The 13,827-nt window shown below is 38.3% G+C and overlaps 1 protein-coding gene across 1 annotated transcript in view; it reads right to left on the reverse strand.

The window, feature by feature from the left end:
* The window catches only part of kng1.L (kininogen 1 L homeolog), a 30,744-nt gene extending 17,313 nt beyond the window's left edge, over positions 1-13,431 (reverse strand). Inside the window, 4 exon segments of the mRNA NM_001094659.1 lie at positions 7,119-7,291; positions 8,911-8,998; positions 11,302-11,415; positions 13,229-13,431. Of these exon segments, the coding sequence (NP_001088128.1) occupies positions 7,119-7,291; positions 8,911-8,998; positions 11,302-11,415; positions 13,229-13,417 (564 nt within the window). The 5' untranslated portion in view covers positions 13,418-13,431.
* Between the last annotated feature and the right edge of the window lie 396 nt (positions 13,432-13,827).

Raw genomic sequence — 13,827 nt, forward strand, 5'->3', positions numbered from 1 at the left:
AGCTAACCTTGCATATGTATTTACTTCGCAGCAAGGTGCGGATCTGCTGTCAACATATTGGTTATAGGGCACTCATTTATTTTCTGGGCCGAAAAGCATGCAGCAGGGCAACAGCTGGGGTTACCAAAGGAACACATGAAGTTGGCATGGCAGGGTTGGAGAGGTATGAGATGGGAGCAGCTAAAAGGTAGGTTCTATAACGCGCTCCATCGAATTAATTTCGTGCATTTAGTTATAATTCATACAGGGGGAAACGATCTCACGTCAAAAAAGACTCCAGCACTCATAGAGAACATGAGGGCCGACTTGTCGGAGATGCTGGAAAACAGGAAGGTCGGGGGTTAGCTTGGTCAGACATTATACAGAGGAGCAATTGGAGGGGGGCAATTTCACCCAAAGGCGTGGAAAAAGCTAGAAAGAAAGTGAACCGGGCCATGCATAAATTCATGTGTTCCTTTGGAAAAGGTATCATAAGGCACGACAACATAAGAAGTAAGCAACACCAGTTCTTTAGGGAAGATGGAGTTCATCTGTCAAGTGAAGGTTTGGATCTGTTTTTAGGGAACATCGGGTCATTTATTCAGGAGTGGTGGAAGTCACAGGAGGTATAGGTGGGCCATGGAAAAGGACAAGGTGGTACCCCTCCCCCCTTTTCCATTGGGTGGCGGCAGTGCGGCTCCAGGAGAAAAGACGGTTACAGTGCAGGCCTACCCTTTGGAGAGTCACTAGTGTGGAGCAGACTTTGACTGCACGGTCTTGTCTGAGTCATGCAAGGGGCTGGGGTTAGCGCCAGTTATGCACACGGTTGGGAGCAGGAGGATGGGCGACTGATTGGTCACAGAGGGCGCTTGGCCCCATGATCCCTGCTCCCTATGGTTGTCTATTACGGTGTGGGCACAATGCCCAGGTTGGTGATAGGAGCCGCAGCTGGGGGTCAGGGGGTACCTAGTCCTTTTTAGCAAAAAGTAATAAATAAAGAAAGTGACTTCCACACATATTTTGCACCAAATTAAGTCTCTGTGTCATTCTTGAGGGGGATGTGAGATGCCCCAGGGGATAGGGGTATCCTTGGCCTAGAGGGAACGAGACCTGTATAGGGGAGAGTGGGACTTAGGCAAGGGACCCCTTCCCCCAGGGCTTTAGGTATGTGCAGGCAGCTGGGGCTGTTTGCCACCCCAGCCCCCCTTTCCCTCCCCCTGGACACATACAAAGGGAACAAAGGGAGACATACCTAGTGGCGGGAAAAAAGGGGGCGGGTTGGGGGAGGTAAAAGGGGGCTGGTGCAGAGAAGGGACAGACTTTTAAGGACGAAACCAAGCCAGGAGCAGCAGACTAACTTTTGTTTTTTGTTTCCCACCCTCCCACCCTGTAGGTGGATGGAGGCTAAGAAGGTGCTCCAGGGTCTTCGGACCGATCGCCTAGACGGGGTCAGGAAGGAATTTTCCCCTACGGTGCCAATTGGAAACACACACCGAAGGGTTTTTTCGCCTTCCTCTGGAGCATTATTATATGTGAAGTCAAAGGTACTCCCTGAAATCAGCTGCGGCTACAAATGTGTGGGGGTCAGCGGCAGTGCGGCTCCAGGAGAAAAGACGGTTACAGTGCAGGCCTACCCTTTGGAGAGTCACTAGTGTGGAGCAGACTTTGACTGCACGGTCTTGTCTGAGTCATGCAAGGGGCTGGGGTTAGCGCCAGTTATGCACACGGTTGGGAGCAGGAGGATGGGCGACTGATTGGTCACAGAGGGCGCTTGGCCCCATGATCCCTGCTCCCTATGGTTGTCTATTACGGTGTGGGCACAATGCCCAGGTTGGTGATAGGAGCCGCAGCTGGGGGTCAGGGGGTACCTAGTCCTTTTTAGCAAAAAGTAATAAATAAAGAAAGTGACTTCCACACATATTTTGCACCAAATTAAGTCTCTGTGTCATTCTTGAGGGGGATGTGAGATGCCCCAGGGGATAGGGGTATCCTTGGCCTAAAACTGGCTTAGGGGACAACAAGCATTTTTAAGACTCATCCTAATAATATAAGCACAAATAATTAAATCGATCCTGCTTTAAATTAAAAAATTTCCTTTAAAATTATACTTTGTTTTTTTAAAGCTTCCCATAGACATTTTCTGGTCTGAGTCCTGTTGGCTCTTTTACAAAGCTAGGGAAAGCAGCCAGCAGGAGGTGGAATGGTTAACTGGGGCTACCAAAGAATAATAATAATAATATCAAACCGTGTCCCCTGTAACCTCAGTTACAGGTACTCGAGGAACAGTAAAAAGCATTGTTTTAACTATAGCACCTTGGGTGAGAGCATTACTGTTTTTAGAGACTTCCAAACAGTTGTCTTGTAAAAGGTTTCAGGATGATAGATCCAGATCAAAAATTTTTTATTTAGTTTCATTGTATTGTAATTGTCCTGTGCCCTTTTCTCCCACTGAAGCTCACATACTTTCCATCCCCAAGCTCTAGCCTTATATTTATTTAGCACTAACATATTCCACAACATTGTACAATAAATTGGCATATACAAAAACCCAGATTAAAAAAAAAACGATACAAGAGATAAAGACGGCCCTGCCCAAAATCGCTTACAATCTTAAACGAGAAGAATTAACTGAAGCATTTAGTGCCACAATTTAAGAAGGCATCTGAATAGAAAAGTAATCAATAAAAATAACAACAAAAGTATACCCCTGTATCATTCTTTTCATTACTTTGCTGCATCACTGTTCAAGGCAAAACAGCAATGTAAAGTGCAATAACACCGGGAACTGAAAATGCTCTAATAGCAACTGTTTAATGCAGCATTTTAGGCACAACATTTTGTGCAGATACCAGAAGCGAAGGAGGAGTGTTGAAAATGCTGTATGCTTCCTGCAATTGCTTCACATTAGAATAGAAATTTAGCACAAATTCTGACTGGGATACTCTTACCAATGTAGAAGCTTCAACAAAAAATATTCTAGATGGTAAAATATAATTCCTTATAATCATCCGAACATAATGCTAGCACAACTTTAAAAACATGAGAAGATTTGAGAATAAAAGTAGTTACGTATTTATGACAGGGGAGGTGAGATATCAACAGGACCAATTTCACTGAGCAGGCTCTAACTTTGACTGAATGCACTGAACTACAAAGGCCCTTTCCCCAATTTGTAAAATGTATGACTTTACGTTGATTAACTTGTTCAGTAGCTACTCTCCGGCAGTTTAGAATGCTTTTATAACACACAGCACTGTCTTTGGGTGGTTTTAATACCCAAAACAGGGTTTAAATATGCCTAGAATCTCACCTTTCTGCCTTCCTACCTGTTCAGAGGTAATCATTGGAAAGAGCAGCACTAGTGATTTTCTACCATAGTTGCATAAAAACTGCTCTAATGCTGCAAAACCAAAGTGGTGCTCCTGTTTTACCCAGACCATGCCCTCTGTTCCACCCCTGCCAGGAATATACATATTGTGAGGGTTGACACGTGTGCATTTCAAGCAATAGTTACCTGAAAAGCATCATTACCCATTTCCCATCCCAATCTGCTCATTCCCTATGATGTCACCAATACACCCTTGGGACATCACTGCCTCTTTCCCCACAGGTTGGTAAGATTCCACAGGAAAGGTGGCTACCCTATATACAAGAAAATACACAATACTAGCCTGCTCCCTCCAGTAATGCATGTCAAACAGTTACTGCAATCAGTATTTCAGGATATATCTCCTGTAAAGAAACAGGGAGGGCATCCTACACAAATAACAAAACATATATTTAGAAAGACGAAATGTAATAGAATTTGCAAAGAGAACAAATTTGTGAATATAAATTTGCATTTAGCAATGTAATATTCTTCATTAGCCTTTTATTGCATTGCGAATCTTAATTGCACATTGCGAACCTTTAGCACCTGCTTGAAGGTGGCGTAATCTTTTGGAGCAAATGTAACAACATTTTCATTAAGAAATTTTATTACATACACATCACAAACTATAAAATTTGCAATCACTATCCTGCTGTCGTGTGAGGGGCAAAATTGTTCCCTTTGCAAACATTTATTCGCATTACGAACAATTTTTGCATTAGCAACCATTATTACATTCCTCCCTAATTGTTTAAAAAGCAGTAAAATTTTGGATATCAACTTGACATTAGACTGGCTCTAAATAGAAGACCCATGGAAACCTGGAAAGGTTCTATCTGCTGCATCATTACAAAGTGGCTTCTGCTTTCACTTTGGCACACAGGCCAAGCAAAAACCTTCTTGCTGACAGGGCATTGTGCAGAGGACTAAATAAAGAATCAGAGGGAGCATTTATACAATGAAAAAAAAGCTAGCACGCTGAGGTCTTTCTTAAATGTTAAGGTTTAAATGTAAATCCATTCAGAAAGTAATTGGTAAGTACCGTAATGTTGAGCTTCTATATATCCTTATAATAGCCAGGTAAAAATGCAGATGTCTATTTGAATATAGCATAGGGCATTTAAAAGATATCAAATGTTAAGAGTGAATGCAAATTCCACTTAATGTATTCATTTGTTACAAGGTGATGAAAAATTGGGACATTTTTAGTAAAAAAAATGGTCCACACTAGGGCAGACCACTCCCAATCTGCCCATAATTGCACCCACTTTACAGAAGTATCAATCCCTTTTTGTACCAAAAAAAACGAGTCTGTGATGGAAGTAGAAAAGCAAGTGTAATTCAGTGTTTGTCTATGGGTTTTTATAAACTTAATACAGGATGACTATATCTACGCTTGTCAGGGGCGATCCTATCCATTTTGTGGCCTGAGGTGGCCTTCTTTTTGCCGCCCCCAACCCTTCCCGCGGCACTCACCTTTCAGCGCCGGAGGGGGACAGGATGGTCCACGTTGCTCCAGAGGGGTCGTGGGCGGCCCAGTCGCTAGTGCAGAGAACGCAATTGCACTCTCTGCTCTAGAAGAGATGAATTTCTGGGTTCAAAAATGGAAATTCGGCTCTTAGTTACCAGAAGCTGCATTTTTGCTGCCTCTAGGAACCAGGGGGGCGCTGCCGCCCGAGGCGAGTGTCTCATCTCGCCTCATTGTTGGAGCACCCCTGCCGCTTGTGTATGAGGTAAAAGTAATTGATAAGTACAGTATTATTTTATCTTCCACCAGTATTAAAATGTGTAGTATTTCCTTCTTTTCACTTACTTGCATCACAGCATTGTCTTATAGGTTATTGACATGAGTGCATCTTTAGTAATGTTGTTATTTATATAGTGTTATCATTTTCCACAGCTCTTTACAGAGTAAGGGTATGTAAATTCATCTTTAAAAAATTATGGAGCAGCCCAGATACACATATCACTGTAACTAATACTATTGAGGGCCCTGCATACAAGCTAAAAGGGGAAGGGAAGCAAGGAATATAGAGGTCCGTTTACTAAAGTGCGATAAATCTGACTTTAAGTTTCCGCATGTTATCGCTGAGAATATTTTTCTGCCAAAATATTCACAGCGACTAAGTTTACTAAGTTTACTAAAATGCGCTCAGAAGCGGTAACTACGTTAATGAACCAGCTTACATTAGCGCTAATTATAGTGAGTTGCAAATTTTCTGGCAACAAATTACATTTTTGCGAATATTTATGCTATAAAATAGTCTTGTTTTATGGTGGTTATAATGGCAATTTTTACTGTGTCATTTATGGCCAGAAATGAATCTTCAAAACTCATAAACTTTATTGACTGATGATTATACCATCCAACAACATTACCAGAGTAACACCAATCAAACATTTATGCATCATATAAACCCGTCTGCCAAGAGAATCATATGAACAACACATCATACCAATCAATCTCTTTGCTTCATATAAATGCACAGTTTAATGAAGCCAATCACAATGAAACCAAAAAAGCATTGAGGCTGACGAATCCTTGGACTGTGATGCCCCCTGCCAATAATACGACTCTGAGCTGAAACTGCTGCTATTGCAACAGATAGAAGCAGAAGCCAAAACATCCTGTCTGCAATAGCTACAGATCTCTCTCCTGTCAGCAAAGAATGATGGGTAAAAAAACAGTATTATGGGATATGTCCTGCCCCTTGAGAATTTTCTGGCGGTAAAATTTTGCAAATAATGTTGCGTAAATGTTGTCTTTTGCACATTACGTTGTTTAGTAAACCAGGCGTTAATGTGTATGTATCGTTATTTTCAGCGAATGCGATAACTGGCGAAAACATATTTTTGCGCAAAGAAAATTTGCAAATTTATATTTACCGCATGTTAGTAAACTGCCGAAAACATATTTGGCGACAAATTTGTCTATATTTTGTGCACATATTTTTACTGCGCTTTAGTAAACGGACCCCTTAGTGTTTGATTTATTATTACTTTATTGGCTGTTAAGCTGGCCATACACAGGCAAATTTTGTTGCCACCCTGGAACAATCTTATCAGCTAACCTATCATTACAGAGGGTGCATGGTATGTGAGTAGTGTGTTTGTGTGGATGTGTAATGTGTAAGCAGTAGGTGTGCAATTTGTGTCTATGGGTATATTGTGTATTGTGTATATCTATGTGTGGTTAGGAACTGAGTAGGCTGATAGACAAGGGGAGCTTAGGCACTTGGGGGGATGAAATTGCAACCATGTTTGCATCCTTTTTGACTGATTAAAGTTTGCAACCAAATGGCTTTTGTGAGCATTCACAGCATATGTAATTCAATTTCGCAAGCGCAAAGTGTTTTTGGCAGCAAAACAAAATTCCAGAGCAGGTGTTAAGGCTAAACCTTTGCATTGCAAGCAGTCCTAAACATTCACTAAAGCGCCATTTTAAATATCACTTGTAAATTTTAATTACATTCGCCCTTTGGAGTGTAATATTTTTGCTGTAAAATTATTCACATAGCAGTGACATTTGAAGGGTGGGCTATTCATGCCACCCAGGGTTGAGAGGAGGAAAAGATGGTGGGTCAAAAAAGCAGTGAGCCAAAATTGCAGTTTGCTTTAGTTTGGCATAACCCTGTGGTATAACTAACTGTGGCCCAATGACAAAAGGCTATGCCTCCTAATAAAAAGATGATTTGAAAATGCAAAAACATATGCACTGTAAGCATGAGTTAACTAGACAACATTAGTTGCAAGTAAGAAACATACACACCTGGCGTGTGGCCTCGATAATATTCTCCACATCAAAGTAGAACGGATGATTGCCCAGTTTGTTCATTTTTTCAATAGCAGCCTTTATTATGGGTAACAAATCCTTATTTCCGGTGTCAAGATTTGTTTGGCATCCAAGGCATTGTTGGTGAACGGCAGACACAATAGGCTCAACTGAAAACATTGGCAAATACACATTCCATTTAGATAGGCTTTGCAATTTAAAGGCTAATTTAAAGCTTAGCAAAATAAATAGGGCAGAAATGCTCCACATTATGTTTTGAGATTCTATACCAGCCAAGGCAACTACAGCCATTTAGCAGTAAATATCTGTGCCCCCGAAGATGCCCCTGTAGCTCTGTTGAATCTGCTGATTCACTGCACATGCCTTCTGCTGTTGTCACTTACCGAGGCTTAGGGGCCATTGCACAAGATACTGAATATATTTATATATGTCACAATATAAGGCTGAAGCTGATAGGTAAATTTAATATTCAGCCCTATAGCATCAGCTTCTATGACTGACAAACCTTATTTTATGCATGATCATTTGTGACAACCCCTAAGCTTAGCTTATCAACATCTCTTCAAAACACAAACAGCGTGTGCATATTGCAGATGTTTCTAACAAAATCCAAAATGGGAAACTCCTGTGATAACTTTGAAGGCCTAGATCAGTGAACCCCAACCAGTGGCTTGTGAGCAACATGTAATCACTAATCTCTTGGATGTTGCTCCCAGTGGGTTCAAAGCAGGTGTTTATTTTTGATTCCTGGCTTTGAGGGAAGTTTTGGTAGCATTAAAAACAGGTGCACTGCCAAACAGAGTCTTGTGTAGGCTGCCAGTCCACATAGAGGCTACCAAATAGACAATGACATTCCTTATTTGGCAAACCCAGGAACTTTGTTTCATGCTTGTGTTGCTTCCTAACTCTTGTTACATTTGAATGTGGCTCACAGGTATAAAAGGTTGGGGATCCCTGGCCTAGATCATTATTACTATAGAGATGCTTTACCTTTAAGCTGGTTCAAAAAGCTCATTAAATAAAATATGGCATTTATTAGGGTTCAATTCTACTTTAAAGCATAAATACATTAACTAAAGCTCAGTAATAGAAGGGGTTGGGGGCATGACAAAAACATCCTAAAATGCAGAAATATGAGCATATAATAACAATGGATTTCAAAATAACCACTGTATTATTAACCCAGATTTGCAAGCAATTATTATTATGGCTTAAAAATATTTCATATCTGGAGACATTATGACACATTGCCCTTTGTGGCTGCTGTCAATCAAGGTTGTGAAACCCCATGTCTATAATATCTCAGTGTCTTGTTTGTGGACATTTGCACACGCAGTGTTACATGATAACTTGTCATCCTTTCCTCCTCTAAGCCTTGGGTAATCACATTTGATCATATTTATGGGAAATGACTAAAAACAGAAGATTTTGCAAGTGCTCATTAAAACGTTAAATTTACAAATCTTCCACTCGCTCAATTGTTATGATCCAGATTTTATGACATTTAAATGAATGTTCTATAATCTTATACATCTCAATGTTGTACTTTGTTAACTGGAGTAAAAATAACATCTTGTTAATCTTATCTTAAAAAACATCTCTTTATAGGCTTTATAGCCTTGCCATGTCACCCAAATAAACTTCAAACAAACCCCCGAACTCCCCAACAAGATCAAACATTACATGTGACAGTTTCTATACATCCAATGAAACTGGTTATTTACGAAAATGAAAATCCCACATGATATGTAATGTGCTATTAACATACCTTTGAAAGTGCTACAGTTCTGAGAGATGACTTCACTGGTCTTGAACTCTTTGTTGACTACAACGTGTGCCGAACACTTACCCACTTTCTAGTGAAATGACAATGACATATACTAGTTTGGTACAAGGTATTTTCTTACAATATAATCCAAGATGATACATTTTTAATGACAATGAGACAGCATACAGATATAAAAGCTTTCACTGTTGCTTCGTTGTGATTATTCACTATTTCTTTATACTCTTTAGAATTAATTGTATTTATATTTTAACCCGTTACATATTAATAGAGCCTTTCAGTCATCCGCTAAGTGGATAAAAGCAAATAAAAGTTTGTGCTAAAATGCTTGAGAAAAGTCACTCTGCAAAGGATTCAGACATAAGTGGAGACAGATCACTGAGAGGGTGATATTGAAGAATAACCTTATTTAGAAAAGTAATTTGTTTAGGGCACTTCCTATTTTTAACAAAACCCTGCCTGTAAAATAATCTTAAATTTGTTTTGTTCAAACACTGAGTTGATGGAGCTCTAGAGAACTTATTGTACTGTATAATATTATGTGTACTGTGAACAATGCTGTAGATGTATATTTCTCCTATTAATTCTGATTTTGCCAAAGTACTTTTCTAGATGTAACACCTATTTATCAATGCAGGTACATGTATAGGATCTATTATCTGCAATGTTTGAGACTTGGGGGTTTTACATATAAAGGTTTCCCCCCATGGATGGATCACCATACTTTAAAGGGGTGGTTCACCTTTAAGGTAACTTTTATTATGTTATAGAACGGCCAATTCTAAGCAACTTTTCAATTGGTTATCATTATTTATTTTTTATAGTTATTTGCCTTTTTTCTGACTTTGCAGCTTTCAAATGGGCGTCGCTGACTCCCTTCTAAAAACAATTGCTCTGTAAGACTACAAATGTATTGTTATAGTTACTTTTTATTACTGATCCTTCTGTTCAGGCATCTCCTATTCATATTCCAGTCTCTTATTCAAATCAATACATGGTTGCTAGGGTAATTTGGACGCAAATTGAAGAGCTGCTGAATAATAAGCTAAATAACTTATAAATCTTTAATGATAAAAAATGAAAACCAATTGCACATTGTCTCTGAATATCACTCTCTATATTACACTAAGGGGCAGATTTATCAAGGGTCGAATTTCGAATCAATGGGAGATTTTTTGAACACCCATAACACTGAAATTCGAATAAAAAAAGACCAATCGAAATTTATTTAAAAAATCAATGGTGTTTTTCTGCGGGTGAATAGGATGTATTTGATTGTTCGAATTGAAGTAAGATCGAATTCGATAAGAAGTATTTAAAAAAAAAACGTAGATTTTTCAAAGTCCACCAATTGACTCCATTTTGGTTCTAGGAGGTCCCCAATAGGCTACAACAGCAATCCGGCAAGTTTTAGATAGTGAATGGTCATAGTTATAAAGAGACATTAAATGATAAATTCGATATTCAAATTTTCCCATTTTTTTCCCATTCAAATCTAATTTGGACTATTCCCTAGTCGAAGTACACAAAAATAGCTTGAAATTCTATTTTTTTACTTCGAATTTTCACTTGGACCCTTGATAAATCTGCCCCTAAAAGTTATCTCAAAGGTATACAACCCCTTTAAGGTACTAAACATTAAACATTAAATAAACCCAATAGGATTGCTTTGCCACAAATATAGATTTATGCAGCTTAAGAGAAAAATGAAATAATTTAGTAAAATCAGAATTATTTGCTTATTGTTCTGTAATGGATAAATTATGCAAGGATACACAACTTTTGGGTTTCCAATTGTCTCAGAATTTCAGCCAGGTTTCCTGGTGATCTAAATCTTGAACAGCTGAAACAGAAAAGCTTGCCTACAGCACAGTTACACTCCTATTTATACAAAAGAATGCCCCCGTTTGTATGGCTGTTACTAGTACGGTTTCACAATCACTGCTGGGCTTTTAAATCTAAAGTCTATCTGAGGTATTTGTGTGTAGTCCCTTTTTCTCACTGGAGAAATCCTGCCACAGCTTTAACACAAACTGTAAAGGCACATACGGTTATGAATTGTTAAATAATCAGTACTAATACATCCAGACCTGACTGGTCAGGAACCAATACACCTATGAGGCTAAACGAACTGGGAGTTTGCTTGCTTTCCTCTGGATCAGTTCCTTTTTGATATTTAAGAACAGGTAAACTTGATGGACTTTTTTTTTTAACTTTTTGTTCAACCGTGAAAGTGTTTATTCCCATGGTCTATGAAAGACATGAGGTTATCAGAGCCGGGCAAAGAGGTACTTGTGTCCAAGGCAAGTCTTGTGCAAAATGTCAGTACTTTATAATTATTGTTATTACTTTTTCTGAAAATTACTATCTTACTTCATCAGATTGCTTAAAATCACAATTCTGCCACAATTTGCCACTTTTTACTCCACAGGAACCTTCTCGTATATCATAGCTGACAAAGTTATGTATCCCATCGCTATTATCAGTCTGAAAAAAAAGGAAAAAAAGCATGGTGTTGAGTTCATATGCAGTTAGTATCTATTAATGTATTTTAACTTTAAGATTATTATTTATATCAACTTTATAGTACAGGTATGGGATCCATTATCTGGAAACCTGTTATCCAGAAAGCTCCAAATTACATAATGGCCATCTCCCATAGACTCCATTTTATGGAAATAATGCAAATTTTTAAAAATGATTTACTTTTTCTCTGTAATAATAAATCATAAGTCTTGTACAGTACTTGATCCCAACTAAGATTATTAATCCTCATTGGAAGCAAACCCAGCCTATTGGGTTTATTTAATGTTTACATGATTTTCTAGTAGACTTAAGGTAGGAAGATCCAAATTACAGAAAGATCCATTATCCGGAAAACCCCAGGTCCCAAGCATTCTGGATAACAGGTCCCATACCTGCATTAATTCAACTCTTTATAGCATGACATTTATGGCATTATTCATTTTGAAAGGTTAAATAGAGCAGTATTTGCTAGAAAAAAATTTTTTGTGTTTACTGTGAGAATATTATTTTAGATTCTATATTACTGTATTGATACATAGCAGTGGGCCTGATAATGGAAGACTATATGAAAAATTTAAGAAATTAAAAAGATTTGGGAGTTTTTCTCATTAAATTGAATCTGGCCCAGTACACCCAAAAGTATGTCTCTTTAGTGATTTGTTAAAAAAGCACATGCTGCCATAACAGTGTGAAGCTTTCCCTAGCATCTCTTGCAAATCATGGGCTACATGACTTCACTCATTTAAAACACATATAATTCCTTCACAAACGTGGATTCAAAGGATGGTTCACCTTTCAGTTAATTTTCAGTATGTTATAGAATGTCCAATTCTGAACAACTGTTTAGTCGGTCTTCATCATTTATTTTTTATAGTTTTTATTTGCCTTTTTCTTCTGACTCTTTCCAGCTTTCAAATGGGAGTCACTGACCCCATCTAAAAACAAATGCTCTATAAGGCTACACATGTATTTTTATTGCTACTTTTTATTACTCATCTTTCTATTCAGGCTCTCTCTTATTCATATTCTGGAGTCTTATTCAAATCAGTGCATGGTTGCTAGGTTAATTTGAACCCTAGCAACCAGATTGCTTAAATAGCAATCTGGAGAACTGTTGAATAAAAAGCTTAATAACTCAGAAGCCACAAATAATAAAGAATCAAAACCAATTTCAAATTGTTTCAGAATATTACCTTCTACGTCATACTAAAAGTTAAATCCAAAAGTGAACAACCCTTTTAAGGGGATAATTGTCACATGGAAAATTGTGCGCATATCCAAAATTTTGGTATTAAAAAAAAGGCAAAAACGATTTTCATTTTAGTGGTTGAATAGAGATATTTCTTGTAACTCACTAGTTTTTAAAGAAAAGGATGCAGTATAAATACATGTATTATGTACCAAATATGACCACTAGAAGGCACTGTAGTCCAGTTTAGAGCAGCTTATACAAACTAAATATATATCTATGCTACATTAAAAAAAACAAATAAATCTAAAAATAAAATCAAATTCTACACTCACGGTCAAAAAAGGATAAATTATTTGTTTCAAAATGTTGTAACACCCTTTCTGCTAGGAAAGATGCACAACAGACCAAAATTTGCATTAGTAATGCCATTACAGGGTAAAAAATCAAACAATGGGAAATAACTACAGGTGTTTACCTTGTGTTCATTGTATTAAATTGTATACAAAATCTGAGCTCTATACACCCCTTTCAGCTGCTTATCTCTCATGTCATAATAAAGCAAAGTGCAGAGCAATTTCTTACCTTTATCTTGGCATCTGTGATCCTATAGAGAACAAACTGGTTTCCATCTATTAACGCCTTGTTGTGGTGTCTCAGTGCCTTATCTACTGCGTAAAATATATTGTGGTCATTGCAGTCTGCCTCAATGGTTTGGCTGGCAGAACCTCGAAGAAGATGCAAGAAAAAGATGAAGCTACAAAGATGCTGCATGGCTTACAGCCGATCCTGAGAACTGTGGAGTCTGCTTGGAGAAATTCAGATTTCAGGTTGAGAGTAATGGCAACGAGTTCAATGCTTGGACAGAGAAGGGTCAACAAACAGTGATGAAAGATGTTACCCAACTCCTGTAATGCAAACAACAGAAAAACCTTGTTTAAATAAATCTGCTTGGACCCTGCAATCCTTTGGGTTTATTTACCATTCCCTGAAATAACAGGAAATGATTAACCCTTAAAACCATTCCATTCAGACAAAAACACCTGGGACCTTTAATATGTAAGTTATCCCCCCTCCTCAATTTTTATGAAGCACTTACTCTGTCCACAGTTGTTCAGCTGGTCCAATTCGACCATTCGATAGTCAACGTACTGTCTCTTTAAGAAAAAACTTCGACCCCCTAG

The sequence above is a fragment of the Xenopus laevis genome, chromosome 5L (assembly GCF_017654675.1).
Source record: "Xenopus laevis strain J_2021 chromosome 5L, Xenopus_laevis_v10.1, whole genome shotgun sequence".
In the NCBI taxonomy this organism is placed as follows: Eukaryota; Metazoa; Chordata; class Amphibia; order Anura; family Pipidae; genus Xenopus; species Xenopus laevis.